At 41.5% G+C, this 25,408-nt stretch overlaps 2 protein-coding genes across 3 annotated transcripts; one reads left to right on the forward strand and one right to left on the reverse strand.

Annotated features, from left to right (window-relative positions):
• Positions 1 to 847: 847 nt before the first annotated feature.
• klhl28 (kelch like family member 28) lies at positions 848 to 14,566 on the forward strand. The gene is made up of 6 exons (XM_084045298.1): positions 848 to 970; positions 2,984 to 3,244; positions 3,966 to 4,603; positions 4,850 to 5,293; positions 8,589 to 8,797; positions 9,713 to 14,566. Exons 2-6 carry the CDS (start codon positions 2,984 to 2,986, stop codon positions 9,874 to 9,876), a joined length of 1,716 nt encoding a protein of 571 aa, XP_083901424.1. The 5' UTR covers positions 848 to 970; the 3' UTR covers positions 9,877 to 14,566.
• A 227-nt stretch (positions 14,567 to 14,793) lies between these two features.
• On the reverse strand, positions 14,794 to 22,271 carry dorip1 (dopamine receptor interacting protein 1). Of its 2 annotated transcripts, none has more exons than XM_084045168.1 (5): positions 22,028 to 22,271; positions 19,673 to 20,191; positions 18,092 to 18,181; positions 17,852 to 17,986; positions 14,794 to 16,513 (listed from the first exon to the last, which is right to left on the reverse strand). In XM_084045168.1, exons 1-5 carry the CDS (start codon positions 22,117 to 22,119, stop codon positions 16,330 to 16,332), a joined length of 1,020 nt encoding a protein of 339 aa, XP_083901294.1. In that variant the 5' UTR covers positions 22,120 to 22,271; the 3' UTR covers positions 14,794 to 16,329. The 2 variants fall into 2 exon arrangements, with proteins under 2 accessions (XP_083901294.1, XP_083901293.1); XM_084045167.1 differs by having other exon boundaries at positions 19,673 to 20,197.
• Between the last annotated feature and the right edge of the window lie 3,137 nt (positions 22,272 to 25,408).

Raw genomic sequence — 25,408 nt, forward strand, 5'->3', positions numbered from 1 at the left:
AAACTACAGAATACAGTTTAGTTTACAAATACAGAAATGGCACCAAAAAGGTGTATGCTGAAGCCGAGGCTTAGAGTATAACTTTGTATCAAGTCAGTACCAGCCGGAGGGTTTAGGGGCCTGGCCTTTTGTAAATCTGTGCCCAGGGGCCTTTTGTCTGTCTTAATCCGACTAATATGACTGAGTGGCTGTGTATTTTTTTTATATATGAATTGACAATTGACACAAAGATTATTCAAATAACTCTAAAATACTAATGTTTTGAGGGAAAATATAAAGTTCTTATATACTTTATATATATACTTTGAAATTTAGCAAACAACAATATTAGTGATCATATAATGATTATTAACTGTGCGTGGAGGAATTCACCTTATTGATTAAATTGGTTATAAGTCAAACCAATATGTGCTTATTCATTTGGGGTTTGTACTGTAAATTAACATAAAATCTTAATTTGTATCATAATTAATATTATGTATTTTTTTTTTACCTAATACGATCAATCATCCAACCAACCAACCAATACATTTTTGTGTTATCCTTTTAGTATCATTGTATAATCCTACCACTGTACTATTTTGAAAACTGTTAATAAAGTATTCAATCAATCAAAAAAAAACAAAAGTTAGCCTGTATATGAGCCAGACAACCTTTTATTGTGAAAGCAGCAGGAAGTGGTGGTGGTTCCCAGTCTGTCTCATTGACCCATAGAGTTAAAAATAAGACCAGACCCTCACATCTCTTTTGCTCTAATTGTGAAAGCAACAGGAAGTGGTGGTGGTTCCCTCCTCTGTCTCTTTGACCAGATCCTCACATCTATGTTGCTCTTATTGTGAAAGCAGCAGGAAGTGGTGGTGGTCATTGCCCAGACCCTCACATCATCTCTGTGCTGAAGCTCTTCCACTGCAACTCCATCTTGACAGTCAGCTCAGCGGCAACATCACACAGACAGCGACATCATTCACAGGTTCGTTTTTCTTCCCCTGCAGATCATGGCAAATGTATTTGATGATGTATTAAAGCTCATCCAGCCACGGCGCGGACACATTGTGTCCGTTTGTTTCAGCTAGCCGTTGTTTTAATGTGATTATGTGCAACAATGTTGCGGTAATGTAGCCAGTACTGTTTATTTTTAGCAGCCTAAACCTGCACTGACTGCAGTGCAACGCAACGAAGAGACAAGGGCCTCCGTCTAGTTACTGGATTAATCCAATAACAATCCTTACTGTAAACCAGTGGTTCTCAACCCTTTTCAGGCCGCGACCCCCCTCCCCCCCGAAGAATCCTATTTGAACTGGGGACCCCCCGCCCCCTGAATAATCCTTTTTGAACTGGGGACCTCCCAAAAGAATCCTATTTGAACTGGGGACCCCCCACCCTGACAAGCATTTGGATATTGTAGGCATTACATTTAGTTTGACAGATAAATATTGTGAAAAATAGCCGATCTACAATCTCACAACTGAGGTTGTAGATTGGCTATTTTCAACATATTTTGCCTCAATTTCTTATATAATTTGTCCAATGTTTGACCAATTTGTATATTATAGTGTGTTGATTACTTTTGATGCAGTGATGATCTTATTATTTTATTTTTTTAGGTACTAAAAAGGTCCATAAATTGTCACTTCACTGTCATCTGGGGCCCCCCCCCATCCCAACATCATATGGGGGCCCCCCTGGGGGTCCCGACCCACAGGTTGAGAACCACTGCTGTAAACAAACTGTCTTGTTGTGAAGCCAGGCTTTAAACTCACCGTCGATCATGTTTTTAATTTTGTTTTTGTTTTGTTTATTATTTATTTATGAGGCTGTCTTTCTCTGAAAAAGCTCAGAGTATAACGTTATTATTTAACATCATTAATAAGCTGTAATAAGCATATTATTGTGGGTTTTGATCCAGGAATGAACCTTTTCCTCTAATTAAATCCAACAAGGCCTCAAAAAGCTTATTCATGTACTCTCCATCGTGCAAGGCTGTGCTTGTCAAAAAAAAGAGAAAGAGAAAAGGACATAAAGATAAAGCTATTGTTGAGAGCTTGTAGATCTGTTCTTTTTTTGGACGCTCGATACCGTGCGAGCTACTACGAGGTATAAATCAGGCTTCATAGTCAGCAGCATCCTAGGCCAATGTATAGTATGGTGTCATTCTGAGGATTTGTATTTATATACATATATATATATTACATTATTTTGTATTTATACCTCCATTTGAAAATGAACCTTTCCAGGACCCACAGGTTGTCTTTATAGAAGGAGGGATGTCAAAGTGTTTGTGTACCCTGGTGTTTGTTTAAGTCAACATTTAATTAATGACAGACAATTAACTGACTTAATTAATCTCTGGGCAGGTACAACATTAGGCTGCCTACTAGTAGGCATGCTTTACAGTATGATCAGTTTGTTGTGAGTTCTGATTGTTGATTGAGTAAATGAAAATTAACGGTGAGCTTTCTCTATTATGGAGGGGGAAAAAATGTTGTAATAGTACATTAATATGAAATTTAGTTTCACGACAGTACAGAATATATATATATATATATATATATATATATATATATATATATATATATATATATATATATATATATATATATATATATATATTCTGTACTGTCTGAACCTCCAAATGTCCAAAACAGTTACTTTTTAGGATTCAAATTCAAAAGTAGCAGATCTACAAGCCCAGAACATGTCACTTCGCGCCGCGTTTCGAGCTTGTATATCTGCTACTCTTAATGCCTTTGTGTGACGCTGTAGTATGATCAAGTAGGGCATTAATTTACCGGGAAAAAAAACACAAAAAGTTTGAATTTGGAGACAAGAGGTTTCTGCCCAAAAGCAACGATATATATATTAAACACACACGTACACAGAGTGTGTATATATATACAAAAACATTGTGTCTTGTTTTTGATCAGTGTTGTGGAAGTGGTAACAGTACTGATGATTTGTGTCGTGGATTCCTCCTGTTTCTCAGATGGACCAGCAGGCTCAGTCCTATATGCTTGCCAGTCTGACCCGGCCTCACTCTGAGCAGCTGCTGCAAGGCCTGCAACTCCTACGACAAGACCATGAGCTATGTGACATTGTTCTGCGTGTGGGCGACTCCAAGATCCACGCTCACAAAGTGGTGCTGGCCAGTATCAGCCCCTACTTCAAGGCAATGTTCACGGGCAACCTGTCGGAGAAGGAGACCTCGGAGGTGGAATTCCAGTGCGTAGACGAGGCAGCTCTACAGGTACGTTTCCAGGTTTTTGTATAACCCGTTCAATCCTGGGATGCATCTCTGTCATTTTAGTTAGCAGATATGCAAGCTCATAGCGCGGTACCGAGTGCCACGCTATGAGCTTGTATATCTGCTATTTATTTTTCAAATCGTGAAAATGTGTGCAAATCTTTGAATATATATGTTTTTAAAGCGAACATTTGTAACTCAAATCTTTGCTTCTGGGGGTCCCTGGAACAAAATATTTCACAAATGTATATTCAAAGATTTGCACAAACCTTCACGATTTTTCTAAAATAGCAGATCTACAAGCTCATAGCACAGCACCGAGTGCCACGCGATGAGCTTGTATATCTGCTATTTTTGAATAGCCAAATAAATCTAAAATGACAGAGATGCGTTCCCGGGTTAAATCTGAAAATGTCTTTGTGCCAGGCATCCCCATAAAAGACTTGTGTCATTAAAATGTTTCAACAATATCAATGTGTATATCTGATATTTTTAAATGGCGGATATATATAGGGTTACGTTTTTTTCTTAAAAAAAGATATACTAATACTACCACTACATCATTGCCCATCTTTATTGCCGTCTGGACATCATTGCTATTGCCTCTTCTCCGCTGGGAGAAGGAGACAACAGACATTAAACTCAGAAGTGTAGCTTTAATATATCTTACTTGGGAATTGTTTTCTGTCAAATCTATTCAAACTCGTACCTCTTTCTTTTGTAGGCCATCGTGGAGTACGCCTACACCGGCACAGTTTTCATCTCCCAAGAAACCGTGGAGTCGCTACTACCGGCCGCCAACCTGCTCCAGGTCAAGCTGGTGCTTAAGGAGTGCTGCTCCTTCTTGGAGAGCCAGCTGGACGCCGGCAACTGCATCGGCATCTCCCGCTTCGCCGAGACCTACGGCTGCCACGACCTGTGTCTGGCCGCCACCAAGTTCATCTGTCAGAACTTTGAGGAGGTGTGTCAGACGGAGGAGTTCTTTGAACTCACCAGGGCGGAGCTGGACGAAATCGTGTCCAACGACTGTCTCAAGGTCGTCACGGAGGAGACGGTGTTTTACGCGCTGGAGTCCTGGATCAAGTACGACGTGACGGAGAGACAGCAGCACCTGGCTCAGCTGCTGCACTGCGTGCGCCTGCCTCTCCTCAGCGTCAAATTCCTCACTCGCCTTTACGAAGCCAACCACCTTATACGCGACGACCACGCGTGCAAGCACCTGCTCAACGAGGCGCTCAAATACCATTTTATGCCTGAGCACCGGCTCTCCTACCAGACGGTGCTGTCCACGCGCCCCCGGTGCGCCCCCAAGATGCTGCTTGCGGTCGGAGGCAAGGCCGGTCTGTTTGCCACTCTAGAAAGGTAATATTGATTATGTTTCAGATAAGCCTCTCCAACTACCTAAATCACTGAAAATAAGGTTCCTTAACTCTTTGACTGACAGAAATAAAACATTGTTTGCTACGCCACTGCCTGCGAAAATCAGCTTTTTCCTTACCTTTCAACTAGTCACAGAATATTTATTTTCAGTCAAAGAGTTAATCCTTATATCATCCGGTGAGAGAAGATGATTATTAATGTATTGGGTATTTTCCGTTTGTCTCGCAGCATGGAAATGTATTTCCCTCAGACGGATTCGTGGATAGGACTCGCCCCGCTCAGCGTACCGCGCTATGAGTTCGGAGTAGCAGTGCTGGACCAGAAGGTGTACGTGGTGGGAGGCATCGCCACGCACATGAGACAGGGCATCAGCTACCGGAGGCACGAGAGCACAGTGGAGAGCTGGGACCCCGAGAGCAACACCTGGTCCTCGGTGGAGCGCATGGCGGAGTGCCGCAGCACCCTCGGGGTGGTGGTCCTAGCCGGGGAACTGTACGCCCTGGGGGGTTACGACGGCCAGTACTACCTCCAGTCGGTGGAGAAATACGTCCCCAAGATGAAGGAGTGGCAGCCCGTGGCACCCATGACAAAGTCCCGGAGCTGCTTTGCCACCGCGGTGCTGGATGGCATGGTGTATGCTATCGGAGGGTATGGCCCTGCACACATGAACAGGTACTATTGCTAATATGATGAATGGTTAGGCTATTGGTTGTGGAAATGGCCGGCACTTGCTCGCTGCTAGTTTAACACGAGTTACAAGTGCTTTATATTATGGATGGAAGTAATTTTAGTGCTAGTCACAGTTCAAAGTTATGTCTCGATTTGGGCTGGATTAACAACTGAATTTCCCAACAACTGGAAAAAGTAAAGGTCTGTCTAGATTTATCCATCGCTGACAATATTTTGCGATCAGGATCGAGGAATAAAAGGAAAATCCTAGATCTGCGGAGTTAAATAATTCTGCAGAATTATTTATGTTCCAATAATAATCATATCAACGTTTAATCATTCAACGTTTTAAGTCCCACAAATATCTTCATCTGAAGGATTCTTGCAATCTGAACTCTGAACATTTCACATCAATAACTTAAGGTTATGTAAACCCTAACTCTCTCAATGTGATGCCTTGTGGTCATCTGATACAGGATGGTAAACCCTTGTAAAGGGCTCTCTACACCAGGAACCCTAACGGTGCGTTTTAACAGCGGGCGACTCTCGGGCGATCGCGGGCGACATCGTCCAAAAGATAAAGAAAGTCTATGAGAGCCGGCGATCGGGCGAAGTGGGCGGGGGGGGCGATGAAAGATGGATTTTCTTTATATTTTGGACGATGTCGCCCAGCATCGCCCGAGAGTCGCCCGCTGTTAAAACGTACCGTTACCCTAACGATAACTGTATAAATGTGTAGTTATAAAAAAACATCTAACTCAAGTTGAAGGCAACGTTTAACAACCAACAATGGTGAATGATATTGTTGATGTATTGATATTTGACAAGCCAAATCAAAATCAATTTACAGGGCGTCCCTGTTTACAGATGGAATGTTATTTTTCATCTATGTGGATGCTTACATCGCTGTCGTATCGTTATAGTTATCTTTATAGCTAAAGACGGCTCAGTGTTGCTGATAAAACAGCCAGTGTCCTGCCACCGAGTGGACTGGAAACCTAAAGCTTGATTTATTGCGCGCCGAAAATAACCGATCATCTACAAGCTCACAGCGCGTTGTGTCGTATGACGGAGTATGAATTAAACATTAAAACACAGACAGAGGTGGCTGCTGAAGGTTTTGCTATTTGCTCAATGCTGCGGTGTTGAGATTTCACTAGAGAGCCATGTCTCTGTTGTTGTTAGTCTCCTTGACTCCCCAAACCCGTCAGGAGAATGTGTTTGGACATTAAATCTTTGGGGGGCTTTTTTTTTCTTTCTTCTTTCCACAGCAGATTATATACCATTACATACTGTGAGGCAATTCCCAAATTGCCAGTTTTCCAGCAGTGTTGTTAAGGCTTTCTTAACTCATTAAGACCTGAGGCGATTCTTTAAAAAAATCTAAATCATAACAGTTTTTGGAAAAAACAAAAATAAAAAAAATCCAAGATTTTTCAAAAATAGCAGATCTACAAGCTCATAGCGCGGCACTCGGTGCCGCGCTATGAGCTTGTATATCTGCTATTTTTGAATAGCCAAAGAAATCTAAAGTGACACTGATGCGTTCAGGTCTTAATGAGTTAACCAATTTGAGCCCTATACATTATTGTACTAGTTTTCCCACCATCATCATCAAGGCCATTAAAAACTAAGAGTAAAACTAAGTACAAAAGAATGAATATTTATTACCCATTGAGGCCGATCCTACAAATGTCTTCTAAATCCTAACAGTTTTCTGAACTGTTTTATGTTGCTATATCAGTGGTTCTCAAACTTTTTCATGTCAAGGACCCCAAAATTATGTGTTTTGCCGCCATCCCCATCTCCTTATAAACTATAACAACTGTAGTAGTAGAGTGGGACTGCACTATTCTCATAATGTTCAGTTGATTTATTTGTGTTAAATGTAGTCTTGCTTCTTTTCTTGCGATTCCATCTCTTCTCAGCAGAATTTGGTGCCATTACAGTCAACGTACTGTCACACAAATTGTTAGAGATGTTACTTTTACAACAAATCCTCCCTTGTGTAGTGTAGTCTCCATTCCACAGTTACCCCAGATTAGTTTGAGTTGTAAAGGCTAATCCCACACTCTCGCTAGCCACACTTAAACAGATTTAAAAAAAGACCACAGGTTAATTACATACAATCTACCTGTTCTAAGCTGTCATCCTGTTCACTATGTCATGTTCACCAGGATTACTGCCGTTAGTGTGGTAGGCTATGTTCACACACTAGCCATCTTCAAAAAGAAATCATTTTTTAAAACCTATGAGAAATGAAAAAGGTGACCACACAGCGCAAAGAAAAGGCACTGGTAAGTGTGCTTTTTTTGGATGAGCGGACCGCTTTCAAAAGTTGAGAATAGTAATAGACGTGGACTGCTTTTCTATCAGCTGAACATTGAAACCAACACAGTGTGTGCAGAGAACTCAGAGAAGCTTGATGGGGAGAGAGGATTAGCCTCCACCTGATAACGCTTTGTTGACTGTACAAGACCAACTTGGTTCATTATATCAAACAGAAATGCAATAATACAAGCCTAAAAATACAGAGTCCGAGTTAATGTGTGAGCAGTCTGGTCATGGAAACAAAATGTGTGCCACTTTGATCTGCCCTTTTGTAAACCCCCACATAGTTGACCGGGGTCCTCCAGGGTTCTATACTTGGTTTGTTTCTTTTTTCCCTGTACACCGGCAAATCTCTGCAGAAAATAGCCGATCTACAGGCCCACAAGCGTCGCATAGCGACTTGTAGATCCGCTATTTTCACGAATGTTTTCACCAGAAAAGGAGCGCTTGGGGTTATGTAACGCAGGGTACAGAGGCCCATGTGGTTAATATGTGCCTTTAAACCTGTGGTTCTCAAAGTGGGGTCCAGGGGTCCTTAGGCGGGTTCCAGAGGTCCCCCGGCAAAAGTAGTTAACATAGCATCACAATCAATGTAACCATTATTAAAAAATATCAGATCTACGAGCTTGTACATCTGCTATTTTTGAAAAAGAAATGGAATAATTTATGATGATCAAGATTAGTATTGAGGCTTTAAGTGGTTAAATGCCTGAAAATACACATTAACATGAATTAATAGAGAAGCTAATGTGTAAAAAACAAAACATTGATTTATACAACATACAGTGCTGTCAAACAAGTCTATGAATCTATCTATGAAATCTACGAAAAAGTTAAATCTGCAACACAATTCCATACAATTTGTAGTTTGGGGGGGTCCCTGCTTCATCTCTCTCTCAGTCCTTGGGCTGAAAACCCCTTGAAAAAGACCCCTGCTCTAAACTGTGACACCTCTGTTCTGCTTCAGCGTGGAGCGATATGACCCCAGCAAGGATGCCTGGGAAATGGTAGCCCCCATGGCAGACAAGAGGATCAACTTTGGAGTTGGGGTCATGTTGGGCTTCATATTCGTGGTCGGCGGTCACAACGGCGTATCCCACCTGTCCAGCATCGAGAGGTTCGATCCCCACCAGAACCAGTGGACAGCCTGTCGGCCCATGAATGAACCACGCACCGGTGAGTTGAGACCACTTAGCTATCAGACATGGAACAAGCTACTTTTAAAGCCATAATCAAGTATTTTTTACGATTATAAACCACATTTAAAGTATCTTAAAGCTGCAATCCATTCTTGAACCTCAATATCCTCTGCTCAAACACGCTTTCTGTCACTAGCTCGGCAGTAGAAATGTCGGTGCTCGCACAAGGGACCCACGGGTTTAACACCTGGGTAGGACATCATGAAAGTTACGGATTGCAGCTTTAACCACTTAAGCCTGAATGTGCTTTGTTGTTTGATGGTGTAGCGTAGCCAAAAATAGCCAATCAAAAGTCTCAAAACGTATTGTGATGTGTTGTGAGCCTCTAGATATAAATTAAGCATACTATATAAGCATTATGGGGGTCCTTGAAATTAAAAGGTTTGAGAACTAAGCTAGTAAAATTATAATATAAATAGTACAGTAAGAGTATAAAACCGTCGTGCAACATCAACTGAAGCAATCAGAATTTGACTGTAAATGAAATATCATCATGTGATAAATTACATTTTAGGCAGTATCGGTAGCTTTTCCGATACTGGTATCCGTATAGGAACTAGGGCTGTCACGATTACAAATTTAAGTTGACAATTAATTGGCGATTAACGATTTTATTATGTGTTTGGCATTGAACATTGGAACACATGAATACAAATCATTTCTGTTTGCTTTTTTATGCTCGGTAATCAAAAATTGCACATGGCAGATGACAAATAACTTAAATATATAAAGCTATTTCTGCTTTTTTAATATTTGAAAATGTGTGAACGATTCTCAATTCATTGCGATTAGGTGATTATGTAATAAATTGTGACAGGCCTAATCGGAACAACTCTACTCCAAAACGATAGTGAACTGTAGAGCATGTCATCATGGATGTGTCTCTCCCCAGGTGTGGGCTCTGCCATCGTGGATAACTACCTCTATGTGGTAGGGGGGCACTCGGGCTCGTCCTACCTGAACACTGTCCAGCGCTACGACCCCATCACGGACACGTGGCTGGACTCCAGCGGCATGATGTACTGCCGCTGTAACTTTGGCCTGACCGCCCTTTGACCCATGGCCCGGCCGGCTAGGACTAGGCTGTAGAGAAAAGACGAAGAGAAGGCTTCTCTTTTCTTTGGTTTTTCTTTTCTTTTCTTTGTTGTCCTCTTCCTCGCATTCATCCTCCACGGGGCTGAGGAGTGGCTCCACATCAACGTGAATCCCAGAGGGATGGATGATGGATGGATGGATGGCGGGAAGGAGGGTGGGCGGCCACGGCGTTGGTTGGAGAAAATGCAGAAAAGCTGTGTCAAAGCTTTAGACGGGAGAGGAAGATGGGAGAGGAAGACGAGAGAGGAAGATGAGAGAGAGGAAGATGGAGATGTCTGTTGTCTCTGAGATGACAAGAGATGTTGACACTGCTGCTGTTGTTGGACCACAGTGAGGACTCTGAGCCATTTACCAGAGAGGAATGTGGGAGAAACCCTGTCACTTTCTTTGTTTTTGTCCTTGTTGTCGTCTTGTTTGTACACTTTAAGTTTTTTTTGTGTTCATACCATTAATTCTGTGCATTTCTCTCCACTGTTCTTTTTTTGTTTCCTTGTTACAAGCAGAACGTGTTTCCAATTTTGTAGAAATTTGCCATTTTGCTCGTGTTTGTATGACAATGTGGTCGATGGCCAAGTTAGTGAGGATGTCTGTCTGTATGCTGGAGTGTGTGTGTGTGTGTGTGTGTGTGTGTGTGTGTGTGTGTGTGTGTGTGTGTGTGTGTGTGTGTGTGTCTGACTGAAGCTTGGTGATTAATTTGCACACTTGAGTTAGAGATGTCCGCATCCACACCAGTGCTTCACAAAAAAAAAGAAAGAGAAAAAATGGAATCTTTATATTTACTTAAAAAGGGCTGCCTTTTTTCTCTCTTGTAAATAGTCTAAATGAAATATATAGATATGAATATATCCTCTAGTGCATTGCCTGTAAATGTTCTTCTGCACTGGGTCACTAGTTAGTGTGTGTGTGTGTGTGTGTGTGTGTGTGTGTGTGTGTATGGAATTTGATCCAAGCATCTACAGAGAGGTAAATGATGAACCCAGCTGAATTGTCTCTTCTTCATCCTTGGAACCATTCAAAGCCCCCCCCCCCGCCCCACACACACACACACACTATGCTCTAGCGTATCTAACACCTTCCTTCGGTAAGGACGCACACTCATTTCCACTTCACAAACCATTGAAAAGTGATCCAGGTCCTCTGTTCACTGTTAGGTTTGTACATAATTCTAACTGGTGCTATATCTAGGATTCAGGATTGAGCTGTTTGTGTGTCTGCTGCCTCAACGACGAGGCCAACCTTTTGTGCAGCTTCTGCTAGGTTACAGTACTTGTCTTACTGTAGATGTTGGTGTTTATTAAAAATACCCTTAATCTAAAACCCCCCCTACACAATCTCACACACACACCACGCAATAAATTAAAGCAGTCTCTCTTAAAGAGAATTCTGTTGCTATAGAACATCCACAACGAGTAGCACTATGTTTTGTGGATACATTGACTTCAATGAAATAATTTACCCTTTTCCTAGACAATGCCACAAGCAGTGGCTCCCCTGACAAACATTTTGTCCCCGGTGCAGCATGTAAAGGTGCTTTGTCATGGTCCCCAAATGGCCATTGCCAGCATGGCAGCATTTTCTCCCAGCCAGCTATGAATAAGGCATTCTGCCTGTGACCAAGCCCTTAACACCCGCACTGCTTGCTCCACCCATAGCAGTCTCAAGGGTGAGGCATACTAAGTTGCGTGCCGCTCTCTCGCGCACCAAAAATGGCTCACAACAGGGTTGTGTTTGTACTGTAGTATGTGAGCTAAACGACATTCAACCAAGTTTAAATCAGGCATCAGAGGAGAGGTGAATTATTCACAGCCCTATGACACGTGCCAAAATGTCACCTGCTTTATATATAGTCTGCCACAAATCTCCCACCTCCGATGCGACAAATAACACCTACCTACGTGCCACAATCACGTTTCTTTGTTTTTAAAAAAAATGTATAATAAAGCACCAAGGGCTGCTGCCAACTCAGACCAAGTTGTCACTGTCACTAGTCCATTGGTACTGGCAGAGTAACTGGACTGGCACATTTGGGCATGGCTACCTGACACATTTGGAGCTTAGACCCCCCCCCCCGCCCCCACACCCCCCTCCAGGGATTGTACAATTCCAGGCCGGACGATGGTGTCTGTATACATATATGTGAGTTTGGTCGGACCGCTTGAAGCAATAGATGGAGCATAGAATATGAAGGCTGGCGTTTTGGTGTCCATTTGAATCTCTGTTTTCGTTAGTCTAGAGTTGCATTGTACACCGTTTGCACATAACGTGGAAACTTTAACAGAGCTCTTGCACTTACCAAACGATTTGATACATATTGTAATTTGTACATAGGTTTAATTTAGGCTAACGGCATTTAGATGATGCAATAAGACTTTATTTTTCTCTATGGGTTCATGGTTTTTGTGTGTAGTCTCTTTGAAAAGCCAAGGCATCTCATGTTATTACTGTAATGGAGTCACACGTTGGCATATCTGAGTGATGCTTGTCTGAGGAGACATCAAATAGTACCGTTGGCCTCGTTTCATCCTACTTGGCATCTTGTGCTATCATTGTACAGTATGTTGTGTTGTGCATGCCGGTTGATTTGTACTCATCATGCATTGTTTTTTAACCACTTAAAGCCCTATTTTATACTTTGTCAGACGACAGTGGTGCGTGGTGGAAAATAGACGATCTACAAGCTCGCAACGCATAGCATATGGAGTTAAAAATAGAGTGCGACGCGTTGTGATCTTGTAGATTGGCCATTTTTGAAAGGTTGTGGAAGGTCTCTTCCTGTGATGACATGCCCAAAATAGGGACACCAGGGTTAATGTGGTTAAGGCATATTCAAACCAATTTACCTGTAGTCCCCCCCCCCACAAAGTTTATTTATTGTGGCCTTTGACCTAAACGCAAGATGTAGTGTAGACCATCACTGACTGCAACCAATCCTCATACCTGAAGCATTAGACGGCATGTGTTCTTCCACTTGTTACCTTGCACTCTTCCTAAAGCTACCATCCGTAACGTTTATGCCCTATACCTGTGATTCGAAAACCAGGTCTCCACATTGCTGCCGCTTATGCAAGAGGCTATCCCCGCTTGACCAGGGGGAGATATTGGCTCACGAGCTTCAGGCGGTACTACTTGGTCAACCATTTAGATGTCCTAATGGACACCGGGGTCTACATTTCTCAATGGAAGAATATGGGAGACCACCTCCAACCATTGCAGATGTACTAATAGTTATATTGTATTAACATACTCTACCATGCATATTGGTTAAATAAATAATGTTTCGTTCCTTTAAAATAAGAATTACTCGTTTCAATGAAATGGTTACAGATGGCATCCCCTCCCTTATCACTCATCACAGATCACTTTGAGATTTGCTTGGCAAATCTGTTTTTAGTTTTTTTTTTATTGGAGAAAATTAAGGTTTATGTAGCCTACAATCGCTGAGACTTTTCCACCACCAAGCACATTTGCATTGCCACGCAATATATTTATGTAAATTTTTTTCGTGTGAATTCGTAATGATTGTTTTAATGCCTAGTTGAACATGAACTAAACGTCATTGACTTGTTTGGTAGAAAATCTGATTGATGGAGGAGTTAAATGTTTCATATTTATAATAATTCGTATTATTTGGCTTCTAAAACATAGTCTCATTTCAGTTTTTCGTCTCATATCTGTTGTGACGGCTTTATTCGTTGATGTTGAATGTTAACTTTCAGAGAGAGATCAAGCCTAATTTATTACAACACGTTGATAGCTTGTAGATCAGTTATTTTTCGGCAAGCCACACCGTCGTACTACAGAGTATAAATGACTAGGCTTTGTACAGCACACAAACCATGCAGGCATGGTTGTGCGTGTGCTGCCATTGTTTATCTAGCATCTGTTACATGCATGTATCATGTACTAATGTATGTTATCCATTTTGATGATTTATACGTAATTATTGGCTACTTTTTCTTGAGAGAACCTGATGAAATCTGCAAACGTGAATCTGCAAAAAGAAGGGATGTATAAATGTGTGAAGTTCATACTTATTTTTTTTATTATGGCCTGCCCTAACCAATGTCGATTTCTCTTTTTTTTTTATGGCCTAACCAATGTATTGTTTTAGTTTTTTATTATTATTATGGCCTAACCAAGGTTGTTTTTATTTCTTCTTATGGCTTAACCAATGTCGTGTTTTCCCACCCACTTCTTCTCACCAAAGTGCTTGTTTAACTAAAGAATGGAGGAGGTTGAACAACAGTGTCTGGAACAAGACTGTCTGCCACTCAACTGTTTAATGTCGGAAAGAAAATCCTTTTTGAAACTGATGTCAATGTTTAGCCAAATTACCACTCTGCTTCTTTTACATGTCCCATTGTGTGTCTGACGTAAAGTGATAATCTAATCTTGAATTTTATATCCTGTGGATTATTACTGGAAGTACAAGATAAAGCCCGATTCGTGCATTCGTCGCACGGCGGTGTCGCACATAAAAAATAGCAGACCTAGGTCGGCTATTTTTGGGGAATGCAACACTATCGCACGATTGAGCACAAATTGGGCTTAACCCTATTGTAGATGTAGAAGCAGTTGCTCCCCCCCCCCTTCACATCTTATGTTTTGATTGATGACATTTTACATACATTTTAGTCAGAGTTTGTTTGTGTGGTGCAGTTGTACCCAGTTAAATAAATGCCTGCCTTAAAAGGTAACTACTCATTTGTCACTTCACTTGTCAAGCCTGTCCTATACAATGGACACCAATTCAAAACAATGGTATTATAAAAAAATATTTATATTGCATTTAAAAAAAAAAAAGATTAACAATGGCTGCATACAAAAGATAATTTACAAATTTGAAGTTTTACAATAATTCAAATAGCAGAGGCACTTTTGTGTTTTAACCACTTTAAACCATACAGTATATATTTAGTTGAATGGGGTACCCCAAGGGTCTATACTTGGTCCCCTCCTTTTGTCCCTTTACACCAAATCCTTACACCGAAAATGTATCTACAAGCTCAAAACATGTCAGCTTGTTGTAGATCTATTTTTACCGAATGTTCGTCTACTATGACATGCCCCAGAAGAGGGACGCTAGTATGGGGTTCATGTGGTTAAGTCTGCAATGTGTTGATGGAATACTAAATCACTAGGTTATACTTTGATTAAAATGAAATGGTTAACGTCCTACTTCAGAGAGAAATCATACGGTACATATTATATATAATATATATATTATCTGTGCTGAGGTTCTGTCAGAAAAGAATATTTCACACAGTTTGAAACGTTATTTATACAATTTAAGAATTTAATCAAACATTCACTGTCTCAAAAGTGTGCCTCCACTCATTTTGACAGCATGGAAATAAAAAATAAAATAAAAAATTAAGATGGCATCAGTGATAAAAGAAGCCAAGCACTGCCTAGTTCGCCCGTCCTCTCAAACCACAGTGAAAATAGAAAGAGCACCAGTTTCATTTGAGGCCAGGGCTAATATGAATAAGTGTTCAAGAATGATATTGACAGGGCCATGCAAATACTATATAACTAGCCAACAATGCTAGTTGTAAATACGCTGTCATCCCAATATCCACATAACTGTATGCAAAGTTGCAACACAATGTTTTGTAATGCATTGATAAATTGTGATCATGACACACTTGTATAGTTAAGGTAGTTTCTACTGTATATGGCTACGCTGAGCATTATTCAGAGGTATCACTTATGCATATCAGCCCAGAACTAATATAGTCCATTATATTCTTGGATTCCAAGCATGCACAAAAGAAAATCAGAAGCTACATTTTGCACAGTGAGCTTGCTGCAAGTAAAACAGAGCAACGCATCAGTAATCTAAAAGTAATTATTGACAGGAAATGAAGTCAAAACCAAATTCTAGGAATAACTAGTAAAATGGCATGTAGTATGGGTTAAATTACACAATTATGTAATGGCATCGGTGAAGGAATATGACACAAAATAACCACACATGGTTCATAGAATGTTTTTTATACTACTGTGCGACAGCTGTGCGTCTCCACTTTATGGTTCATTTATACTTTGTCGCATGACCCTTTCGCTCAACATTGACATATTTTCAAGTGGGGGAAAAAAGGGTTGAACAAAGTATAAGTAGTGTGTGTCCCTTATGCAGTTGACATCATGGGGGCGCCAGTGATTCAGGAGGTAGAGCGGCTGTTCAGGAAACCGAAGGTTCGCGGTTCGATCCCCAGCTCCTCCTGGCTTTGTGTCCTTGAACCAGACACCGAACCCCTAACTGCTGCCGATGAGCAACTTGGCGCCTGCATGGTGCATGGTTGCCTCTGCCATCAGGTGTGTGAATGGGTGAGTGTAACATCGTAAAGCGCTTTGGATAAAAAAAAAGTGAAAAAAAAGGTGCTACAGAAATGTTTACATCAGATGAGATCACTTGTCCGAGGCACGGGTATACACCAGAGATGAGAGCAGCAGCAACTCGGGGGGCTTGTGTAACAGGATCAGATTGTCACTCCTCAGACCATCGTAGTGCATCCAGAAGCCGTCGATCTGAAAGGCAGCGGAATAGTGATGCTCGTCCTTGTTGAAGAGTGTGGCGCCCTCCAGTGAGTACCTGTGGACAGACAGGCTCAAGTTACCATACTCTCAATCTGGGAACTCATCTGCCAAAGAAAAGGAAAAATCCTTTGAATTTGCAGATGCGGAGCACTGAATACGTCTTGAGAGATTACCATGGAAATAACTTGCACAAACAGCAAAAAAAACAAATCCATGAAGTCCTCTGGGTTCTAAGATACCAAAACTATCATATTCAGGTTTTGAATGAAACGTGAGCTTATCCTGGCTGTAAACATGACCACTATTGAATGGAATACCTGTGAATCCTGATTTAATGCATGTAAATCTAATGTATATAGGGTTGGGGTTAGCCAAACCTACTGCACTAGTCTTTGTCCGGTCAAGGTATCCGATCACTACAGTATTTCTCTCTCCTCCATGGCTTTCAGATGCAGAGCTCTGAATCTGTCTTGAGAGATTACCATTCTCTTAACGCTCAAAAGCAATGGAGCAGTGGGACCCATCTCTAGCACTCGCTGACCCCATTATAGTGATGGCTTCTGCCCCACCCTAGTCTCGCGAGCCAGACTGTTGTCTCCCACAAATTTCGAATGCTTCCGTCATTCAGTCTGGAGCATGGAAGCTCTGAAAATTATCAGCGGATATAGTGGATGTGATCCCTCCTCACCGCTTCCGTTTCGTCTTTACAGTCGCCCAGATTTGTCTTAATATAGATGAAAATAATAGAAGCATACATAGCTTGCTGCTTTCTTTTGAAATTAAAAAATAAATAAAATGGGGGTGTTGGACATCCTCCTGGTGGGAGACAGTATGGTGCAACAGCAGTATGTGAGGAAAAATGTGTGGGAGAGTTAATTGGCATAACGACTAATTTGGGAGAAAAAAAAATACAAATAATTGTCTACAAAAAAATTATAATTTGCATATCACATTAGTGTTTGACTTGGGGTCAGGAGCGATCCAGGTTTTATAATTGGGTTGTTTGAGCCATAAGCTTAAATACCAACAACAACCCATTTTCCAAATCTACTGGGCTAATATTGGTACATTCAACAACAATTTACTTAATTCAGAACAATTTAGCCATTGCAGAATTTCACTAAATAAATACCATGTAGCCCTTTTCATGAATTAGAAAATGTCACCCAGTCTGAAAGTTGACATCCACAAAGAACAATGTTGCGAGTATTACTATGAGCCTAAATTCAGACTTTTTCATACTTTCCAGACAGCGAAATGCAGTTAATTACCAGAAAATACCAGATCTACAACATTTGACCAAGTATAAATCAGGCTTCACAGGCCCGCTTCACTTCCCCTGTGGTCAATGGAAAAAACAGTGCATTCATATTAAGGTGAAAGTATAGCCAACCTGTGCTGGGACAGAGCCAGATGGTATGGAACGTACGACAGCTCCTCCGACTTCCACTGCTGCATGTTGAGAATGACAAAGGGCGGGGGCCCGTGGCAGAATACCCTCTGAGAGAACTCCCTCAGACCGTCACACCTGTGATGGAGACCACCAGTACATTCTGTCAATACAACTCCCCAGAGAGAGATGACACAGAAGAAGGAGTGGATGTTTTTGGAATGATTCACATGCCTCTCTCACCCTAGTTCTTTACAGAGTAAGATCTTGGGGCAGAAGAACTCGTCAACCGCCGACTGGATGGGATCTCGGTGAGGCAGTTCATGAGGCGGGCTGGAAGTAGACAAGGAGAGAAACCACATAAAAAAAACATCATCCACTAAAGTCCTGCCCCTTGCAATAGTCCTTGCATAGTCCCATGCAGTTTTTAAATTGACTAATCATCCAAGACCGGGAACGTTCTTCTGTTATTTTAGATGTCTTTGGCTATTCAAAAATAGCAGATATACAAGCTCATAGCACGGCACTCCCGAGTGCTGCGCTATGAGCTTGTAGATCTGCTATTTTAGAAAAATCGTGAAACTTTGTGCAAATCTCTGAATATATATTTTTTAAAGCGAATATATGTAAAATATTTTGTTCCAGGGACATCCAGAAGCAAATATTTGAGTTAGAAATGTGTGTGTGTGTGTGTGTGTGTGTGTGTGTGTGTGTGTGTGTGTGTGTGTGTGTGTGTATATATGCTATTTTTTAATAGCCAAAGAAATCTAATTTGCACACATTTTCAAGATTTTTTAATAGCCATAGAAATCTGAAAAAATGACACGTCAAAAGATTACACCTTGGCAGTTACTCTGTGTGCAAGGGCCATAACCACTTACACCCTACGCCCCTGGCCGGAGTCCCCCAGGGGCCTATACTAGGCCTCCTCCTGTTTTTGCTCTACAAACCAAATATCTTAGACCCAAAATAGGGACGATACGATTGACTGAGAGAACCTTTCGATGACAGGACTCGTCACAAGCCTCACCTCCTCTGTGAACATAAAACACCTTTGACAAAGTCTGCCAAAGCAGCCACAGTATGTCTCTAATGGATAATCCACCGTCTAAACAGAGAATGCTCTTGGTAAACATGCCTTTATACGGGGCTAACAAGGGCCAGAGGAAAGGGGAGTCCGTTGGGAGGAACGTGGCATCATCTCATCTCTCACCATTAGACAGCTGGATATCGTTTTAGAGAAGGCTAATATGTCTAAAGCGTAGGAGGGAGACCCACTGGTATGGACCAGCTTACCCGAGCCATTAGTAATAATATCATTAACGAGCAACGGGCGATGGGTCCATTCTGAACTCTTAACAGCTCTTTTTGCTGGTCATCACGACTTTATTTGTACGGTAATTCCAAAACAAAAAGTCATCTTGTGCACATGTACATGTACTGCAATATTATAAATTATGTTTAATGTTTTTTTTGGGGGGGGGTATGGCACTGTTGGTGTCGTGCCGTCTAGAAGACTGACACCAACAGCGCCAAATTTTGTGTGCACGCTGCCAGCAAGTGAAGCATGTAAATACCCAAATATATTTCACATATGTTTAACACATTTTGACATTTTTAAAACTTAAATTTTATACTGGAAATCAAGTCAAAAGAAAGGAGGTCGGATTGGGTTGAAACAGCTCATTATGTGACTGACGTCACAAGTGGTCACAAGTCTGAGATCTATGCTAAAAATTCGAAAGGGACGTCTCCTCGTGTTTTTCCTTGCATCTCGAGGCCTTCTGAAAGGCCATGCCATTACGTTATGCGCTCCGGGCTTACTTGATGTGGATCGTCCTCTGGATGAACTCCTGGATGCGGGCCGGACAGCTCCAGTTGGTGCACAGGCTCTCCTGCATGGTGGCCATGAGGTTCTCGAGGTTCATGGTGAAGTTGTCGTGCTCGTTGCCGAACAGGTCGATCTCCAGGGCGGCGTGGTGCACCGCCGAGCGGTACTGCCGCTTGGCCATGCGGTCCCAGATCCACAGCATCTTCACCGTGGTGTAGTCGTACGAGTCCATCAGGTAGAGGAAGTGCTCCACAAACTGCTTGCCCAGGAAGGCGCCCACCTCCCGGGGGAAGCTCTGGTTGTCCCGCAGGATCACGTAGAGGATCATGAGGAAGCCGTCGATGGTGCAGGTGTTCTTGAGGTTGATCTTGACGTACAGCGGCGTGCAGGAGATGGCCTTGCGTCCGGCCCGGATGGTGTACACGCCCCCCCAGGGAAGCACGGGCCGCCAGAAGGACCGGTCTTCCTCGTCATTGTTGTTGATGGACGCTCGGATCTCTTCGAACAACGTCCTGGACCTCAGGAAAACATGCATTATTATTATTATTTGTGTGTTTGTATTGTGCAATATTTTATGTATCATATGTATTACTGATTAATTGAGTACAATGGACCACAAAAGAAACATGCCGGCCCCTGGGGCTTTTTGTGTTATCCTTTGATACTACCTGTACTGTTAATAATCCCATTAATAAAGTATTATAATCAATCCATCAAAATCCTCAATGTAATCCATTTGTACACTCAAAGTTAAAGATCTGCAACTTATTTCAACGAATAAAACGTTATTTTAAACCAATCTGTATATAACTATGGTGTAGACCCTGGACATGCTGGTTCACAAAAAGTAGCCTACTCCATTAAGCTCATAAGTACAATATCATCTCTTCGGGTCAATAAGAGTATTCCCTCTTCTTGGGTGAGCTTGTATTTCTGCTATTTTCAAAGGATTTGTATAACTTTTTATACATTTGAAAACTTGTGAAATGGGACCTTCTGCATAATGAGTACTTTCACGTTTTGGTACCTTTAAGTACATTTTGATGCCAATTATACTTTTGCACTTTTAAATCAAGTACATTTTAAATACCGGACTTGTAACAAGAGTATTTCTACAATAGGGTATTGACACTTTTACTTAAGTAAAACATGTGAGTACTTCTTCCATCACTGTAGACTGTTTGGTCTCCCAGGCGAGAGAATCTGGATACTAGGACATTTAAATGGATACTAGGGCATTGGTTCTCAAAGTGGGGTCCGGGGACCCCCAGGGGTACTTGAGGGGATACCAGGGGGTCCCCAGCTAAATGATTTATAGGAACCAAATGGACCCTTATGGGTCTGTAACTCTGAGAGTGTACAAATGGAACCAAATGGACCATATTGTACACTCTCAGAGTTAATCATTAACATTGATTTTTCAATATGAATTGGGGTCCCAGAGATCGAAATGCCATTAAATGGGGGGTCTGTAGCCCTAATGCACGTCAAACTGGGGGGGTCCTTAAATTACAATGGTTGAGAATCACTGCTAGAGCCGTACAAATCTTCTCTTATGGGGGTCCCTGGCTTATCTTTTCAAATGGGGGTCCGCGGGCTAATAAGTGTCAAGGGGGTCCTTGACATGAAAAAGTTTGAGAACCACTGTACTAGGGCATTTAAATTCCTGGGTGGGACATTTAAATCAACACAGATCATGACATAGCAGCAGGTTACTAGTGGACTAGTGAGTGCATAGTGGACTAGTGGGTTGAGGCTGAGAGATTTCAGACACTTTTCCTTATTATTACGACTACCTCGTCAGATCTGGACAATCTGAACCATTAGATTGTATGATATGACATTAATTTCCATAGATATACAAGCACAGACTATAACAAAATAAGTGTTTCCTCTCCAGAGAGTAGACGGAGCCCTGCTGCTGCAGCCAAGGCTAGCGTCCATTGCTAAACAGGCAGCGTTGCCAGATTGTGCGAGAGAAATAAGCAACATGGTTCTATGAAAACAAGCCTAACAGAAGACAAGCTTACTAGGCATCGCGTGTGAGCTTGTAGAAAATGAAAATTGTCATGTTTGAATATTTTAGAAACATTCACTAATTGTGTATGGGGGAGGGGGTCCCTGGCACAATATACTTTCAGGTGGGGGGGGTACAAATACATAGGAATATGTGGGGGTTTGCCATATAAATGTTTGAGAACCTCTGGTTTAACATTAGGAAACACAAGCCCCAAATAAGCAACTACACTTTACAAACAAGCCCAAAACAATCCAGCCCAAAGTCGCTTATAATAAGCGGACATGGCAACACTGCTGATGCTAACATGCTAGCATGTAGCATCGCCTACCTTTCAAACTGGAGACTCTCGTCATCAGTGTTGGAAGAAATGAGAGATCTGAGGTCTTCAGTGTCGTTCAGAACACAGAATCTACTCTCCATGGCTCTCTGGGCTTCTTCATGACTTTATGCTGCAAAAGGCTGAATCCCAGCCAAATGATCTTTCTATTAAGTGTGTTTTATTAGTATTATTATCCTTCTGTCTGGTCTGATTGCAGCTGCTGCTGCAGCTCCCTTTGCAAAAGATTCTAATCAAACAGACGTCAAGTTACGCCCATAAACACTGGAACTGGAACGACCCTTGTGGATCCCATACTCTGGAGTAACAACCCTTTTATGATCCCATACTGCGGTGTACAGCCTGCCGAGATCTAAGGGCAGTGTTGTTGCCAGATTTTGTGAGAGAAATAAGCAACCGGGTCTATGAAAACAAGCCCAAAAGAGGCGTGTCCTTTAAACATATACATTGGCCATTCTGCTATTTTCGCCCAAAAAATCTTGAAGAAAATATTTTTGAAACATTTTGCCCGCATACAATATTTATATTTAAAATATTTATATTAAAGTAAAAAGACATCAAAATGGTACTCAAGCACAGTACTTGAGTAAATGTAGCCTACTTAGTTACTTTACACCACTGGAAACAGAAAATAAGTAGTAGTAGTAGTAGTAGTAGTAAAAGAATACAAAAAAACTCTAAATTATGTAAATAAATCAGTTTATTGCAGCTTGCCATTGGCATGTAAGGGTAAGCATGATTGGCTAGTTGCCAATGCAATGACTACATTATGGGATCCATCCATCTGGGTCAGATTCTGGGATCCATTCACATCTGCAGTTTGCAGATCCATGAAGCAGTCCGGGTATCGGACGATCTGCTGCGCTGTGTGATTGGCTATGGGGTTGGTTGCCTGGCAACCAGGTCGCCTCGCAGGACAATCAAGGCTATGGACAATGAGGACAACCGACCGAACTAGCCAATCAAAGTCACCCTTCCTACAAGTGATTGATTGATTGATTGAATACTTTATTAACAGTTTGCAAGAAAAGCACAGAAAGTACAGTTCTATACAAAGGGATGCTAAAAAGGACTAAACCCAAGAAAGCACTTTGGCTTGTTTCCATTGGGGTCCTGTGATTTCAAAGTATCATTAAATTGGTATTTCTGAAATAATAATAAAAAGATACACATAGATATCAGTCAGAAACACTGGACATATCTAAGGAAGTACAAGGATTTGTAGGCCTAGTTCATTTATATCAGTGGTTCTCAAACTTTTTCATGTCAAGGACCCCCAAATTGACACTTATTATTAGCCCGCGGACCCCCTTTTGAAAAGATATGCCACAGACCCCCCATAAGAGATGATTTTTACAGCTCTAGCAGTCAATTCTCAACCATTTTAATTGAAGGACCCCCAGTTTGGCATGCATAAGGCTACGGACCCCTATTTTATGGCATTTTTATCTCTGGGACCCCAATTCATATTGTAAAATCAATGTTCATTTAACTCTGAGAGTGCACAAATGGAACCATTTGGTTCCATTTGTGCACTCTCAGAGTTACAGACCCATAAGGGTCCATTTGGTTCCCAACTATCCATCATTTAGCTGGGGACCCCCTGGAACTCCCTCAAGGACCCCTGGAGGTCCCAGGACCCCACTTTGAGAACCAATGATTTATATAGCCTACCTTATCAAAATGTAGGCTATGTATGACCTTGCATACACAGATTACAGACACTCCAATACTAGCACCAACTCTATGCACACACACACTTATAGAATGTTTTGTCTGTTCTTGTTCTTGCACAAACAAGAGACTGTTATTCTATATCTGCTGCTAAGAATGGTCTCTACTTTCTGCCTAATGTATTTCCAGTGGTGGAAGAAGTACTCACATTTTGTACTTAAGTAAGTACAACTATGCTCACAAGGCGTCGCAATGCCATGCCTTGTGAGCTTGTAGATCTGCTATTTTTAGATAGCCAAAGTATATATAGGGCTGAAGTGGTTAATGTATGTTTTGTAATAATAATCAAAATCTACAAAGGAACTAGTAACTAAGTTCTCAAATAAGTGTAGCGGAGTAAAAGTGCGATATCTGTCTCTGAGATGTAGAGAAAGATTGTACAGTACAGTACAGTAGTACAGTACTTGAGTACATGTACTTATAGTTACTTTCCACCACTGCCTATCTACTGCTATGAATGGTCTCTACTTGCACAAGATACTGGTATTCTGTCTCATTTATTTCTATTTTGACCATTACTCTATCTGACTGACATGACTTGTTATGACTATTTTTCCTTTGTTTATTTCTCTCTCTTGTCTATTTTTAATGACCATTTTTTAAACTGCAAAAACATTGGAAGCTTATGAAAAAAAAAGAGGGGGGAAAAGAATGTCACCCTGTCTTTTTCTTACACCTGTAAAATTTAGTTGGTTTGAAGTTGAAGAATCTGGACGCTGGACTCCGCCCACCAGTACAATGCTGCCATCTGCTGGTCATTTGCTGTAACAGCTACTAGTCCTCACGTGGGTGGGATCCAGAACTCGTTTCTTTATTGATCAACATCGTCTGTCAATCATTTCAACGGCCGTTCTAATTGGCTGTCAAAGTCGGCAGTGCTCCAACAACAGCTCCACCCCTCTTCACCATGCTGTTCATTGGCGAATCTGAAGTTACGCTTGAACATTATTCTTTAAAGTTTCTACGGTGACATTAAGCCGTAAGCAGAGTGTTCTCTTAGCCTTGGATCACAAGACGGCCCGTCATGGATGATCTTCAAAATAGTGTTTGCACTTTTTACTTGTTTAGTCCGTACATCTACATAAACGTTCAGATTTCAAATATAAAGTGTTGGCCCTATGGCCACGGATGTCACAATTATGTACGGGCCTTTAGAAGTACCCGTATCTTCTGTATTGTTCAATAAAAAAAGCATTTTAATCCAATTGGTGGCAATTTTCTCATAGAGTTACAATGTATCAGATTGCAGTACACCTTCCAACCGATAGGGTAACGTTTTTGAAAGCACAGCAATAAAAACGAAGAAAATTGCCACCAATCGGATTAAAATGCGTTTTATTGAACAATACGGAAGAAACAGGTACTTTTGGGCGCCCGTACACAATTGTAACATCCGTGGCCATGGGGTAAGCACTTTATATTTGAAATATGAACGTTCATGTAGATGAACGGGCCAAAAAGGGAGACAGTTCAAACACTATTTTGAAGATCATCCATGACTGTCAGACAAAATATGACAGTCACGTATCAGGGGCCAGCTTTATGAGGTTCTCTGTGAATGGAGGGATCGAGGATATGGGAGGGATACGTTACTAGCGTAACGGAAGTTGAGATTCACTACTAGCACCACCAGCTTCT

This window comes from Gymnoscopelus microlampas, assembly GCF_963454915.1.
Source record: "Gymnoscopelus microlampas genome assembly, chromosome: 20".
NCBI lineage: Eukaryota > Metazoa > Chordata > Actinopteri > Myctophiformes > Myctophidae > Gymnoscopelus > Gymnoscopelus microlampas.

Coding starts and splice junctions, on each gene's coding strand:
- dorip1 (XM_084045167.1), bottom strand. CDS start 22,119: ATGGAGAGTAGATTCTGTGTTCTGAACGACACTGAAGACCTCAGATCT. Junction 20,198..22,027: donor GAGAGTCTCCAGTTTGAAAG/GTAGGCGATGCT, acceptor TGTTTTCCTGAG/GTCCAGGACGTTGTTCGAAG. Junction 16,514..17,851: donor CTGGCTCTGTCCCAGCACAG/GTTGGCTATACT, acceptor GTCTGTCCACAG/GTACTCACTGGAGGGCGCCA.
- klhl28 (XM_084045298.1), top strand. CDS start 2,984: ATGGACCAGCAGGCTCAGTCCTATATGCTTGCCAGTCTGACCCGGCCT. Junction 4,604..4,849: donor CTGTTTGCCACTCTAGAAAG/GTAATATTGATT, acceptor TTTGTCTCGCAG/CATGGAAATGTATTTCCCTC. Junction 8,798..9,712: donor CATGAATGAACCACGCACCG/GTGAGTTGAGAC, acceptor GTCTCTCCCCAG/GTGTGGGCTCTGCCATCGTG.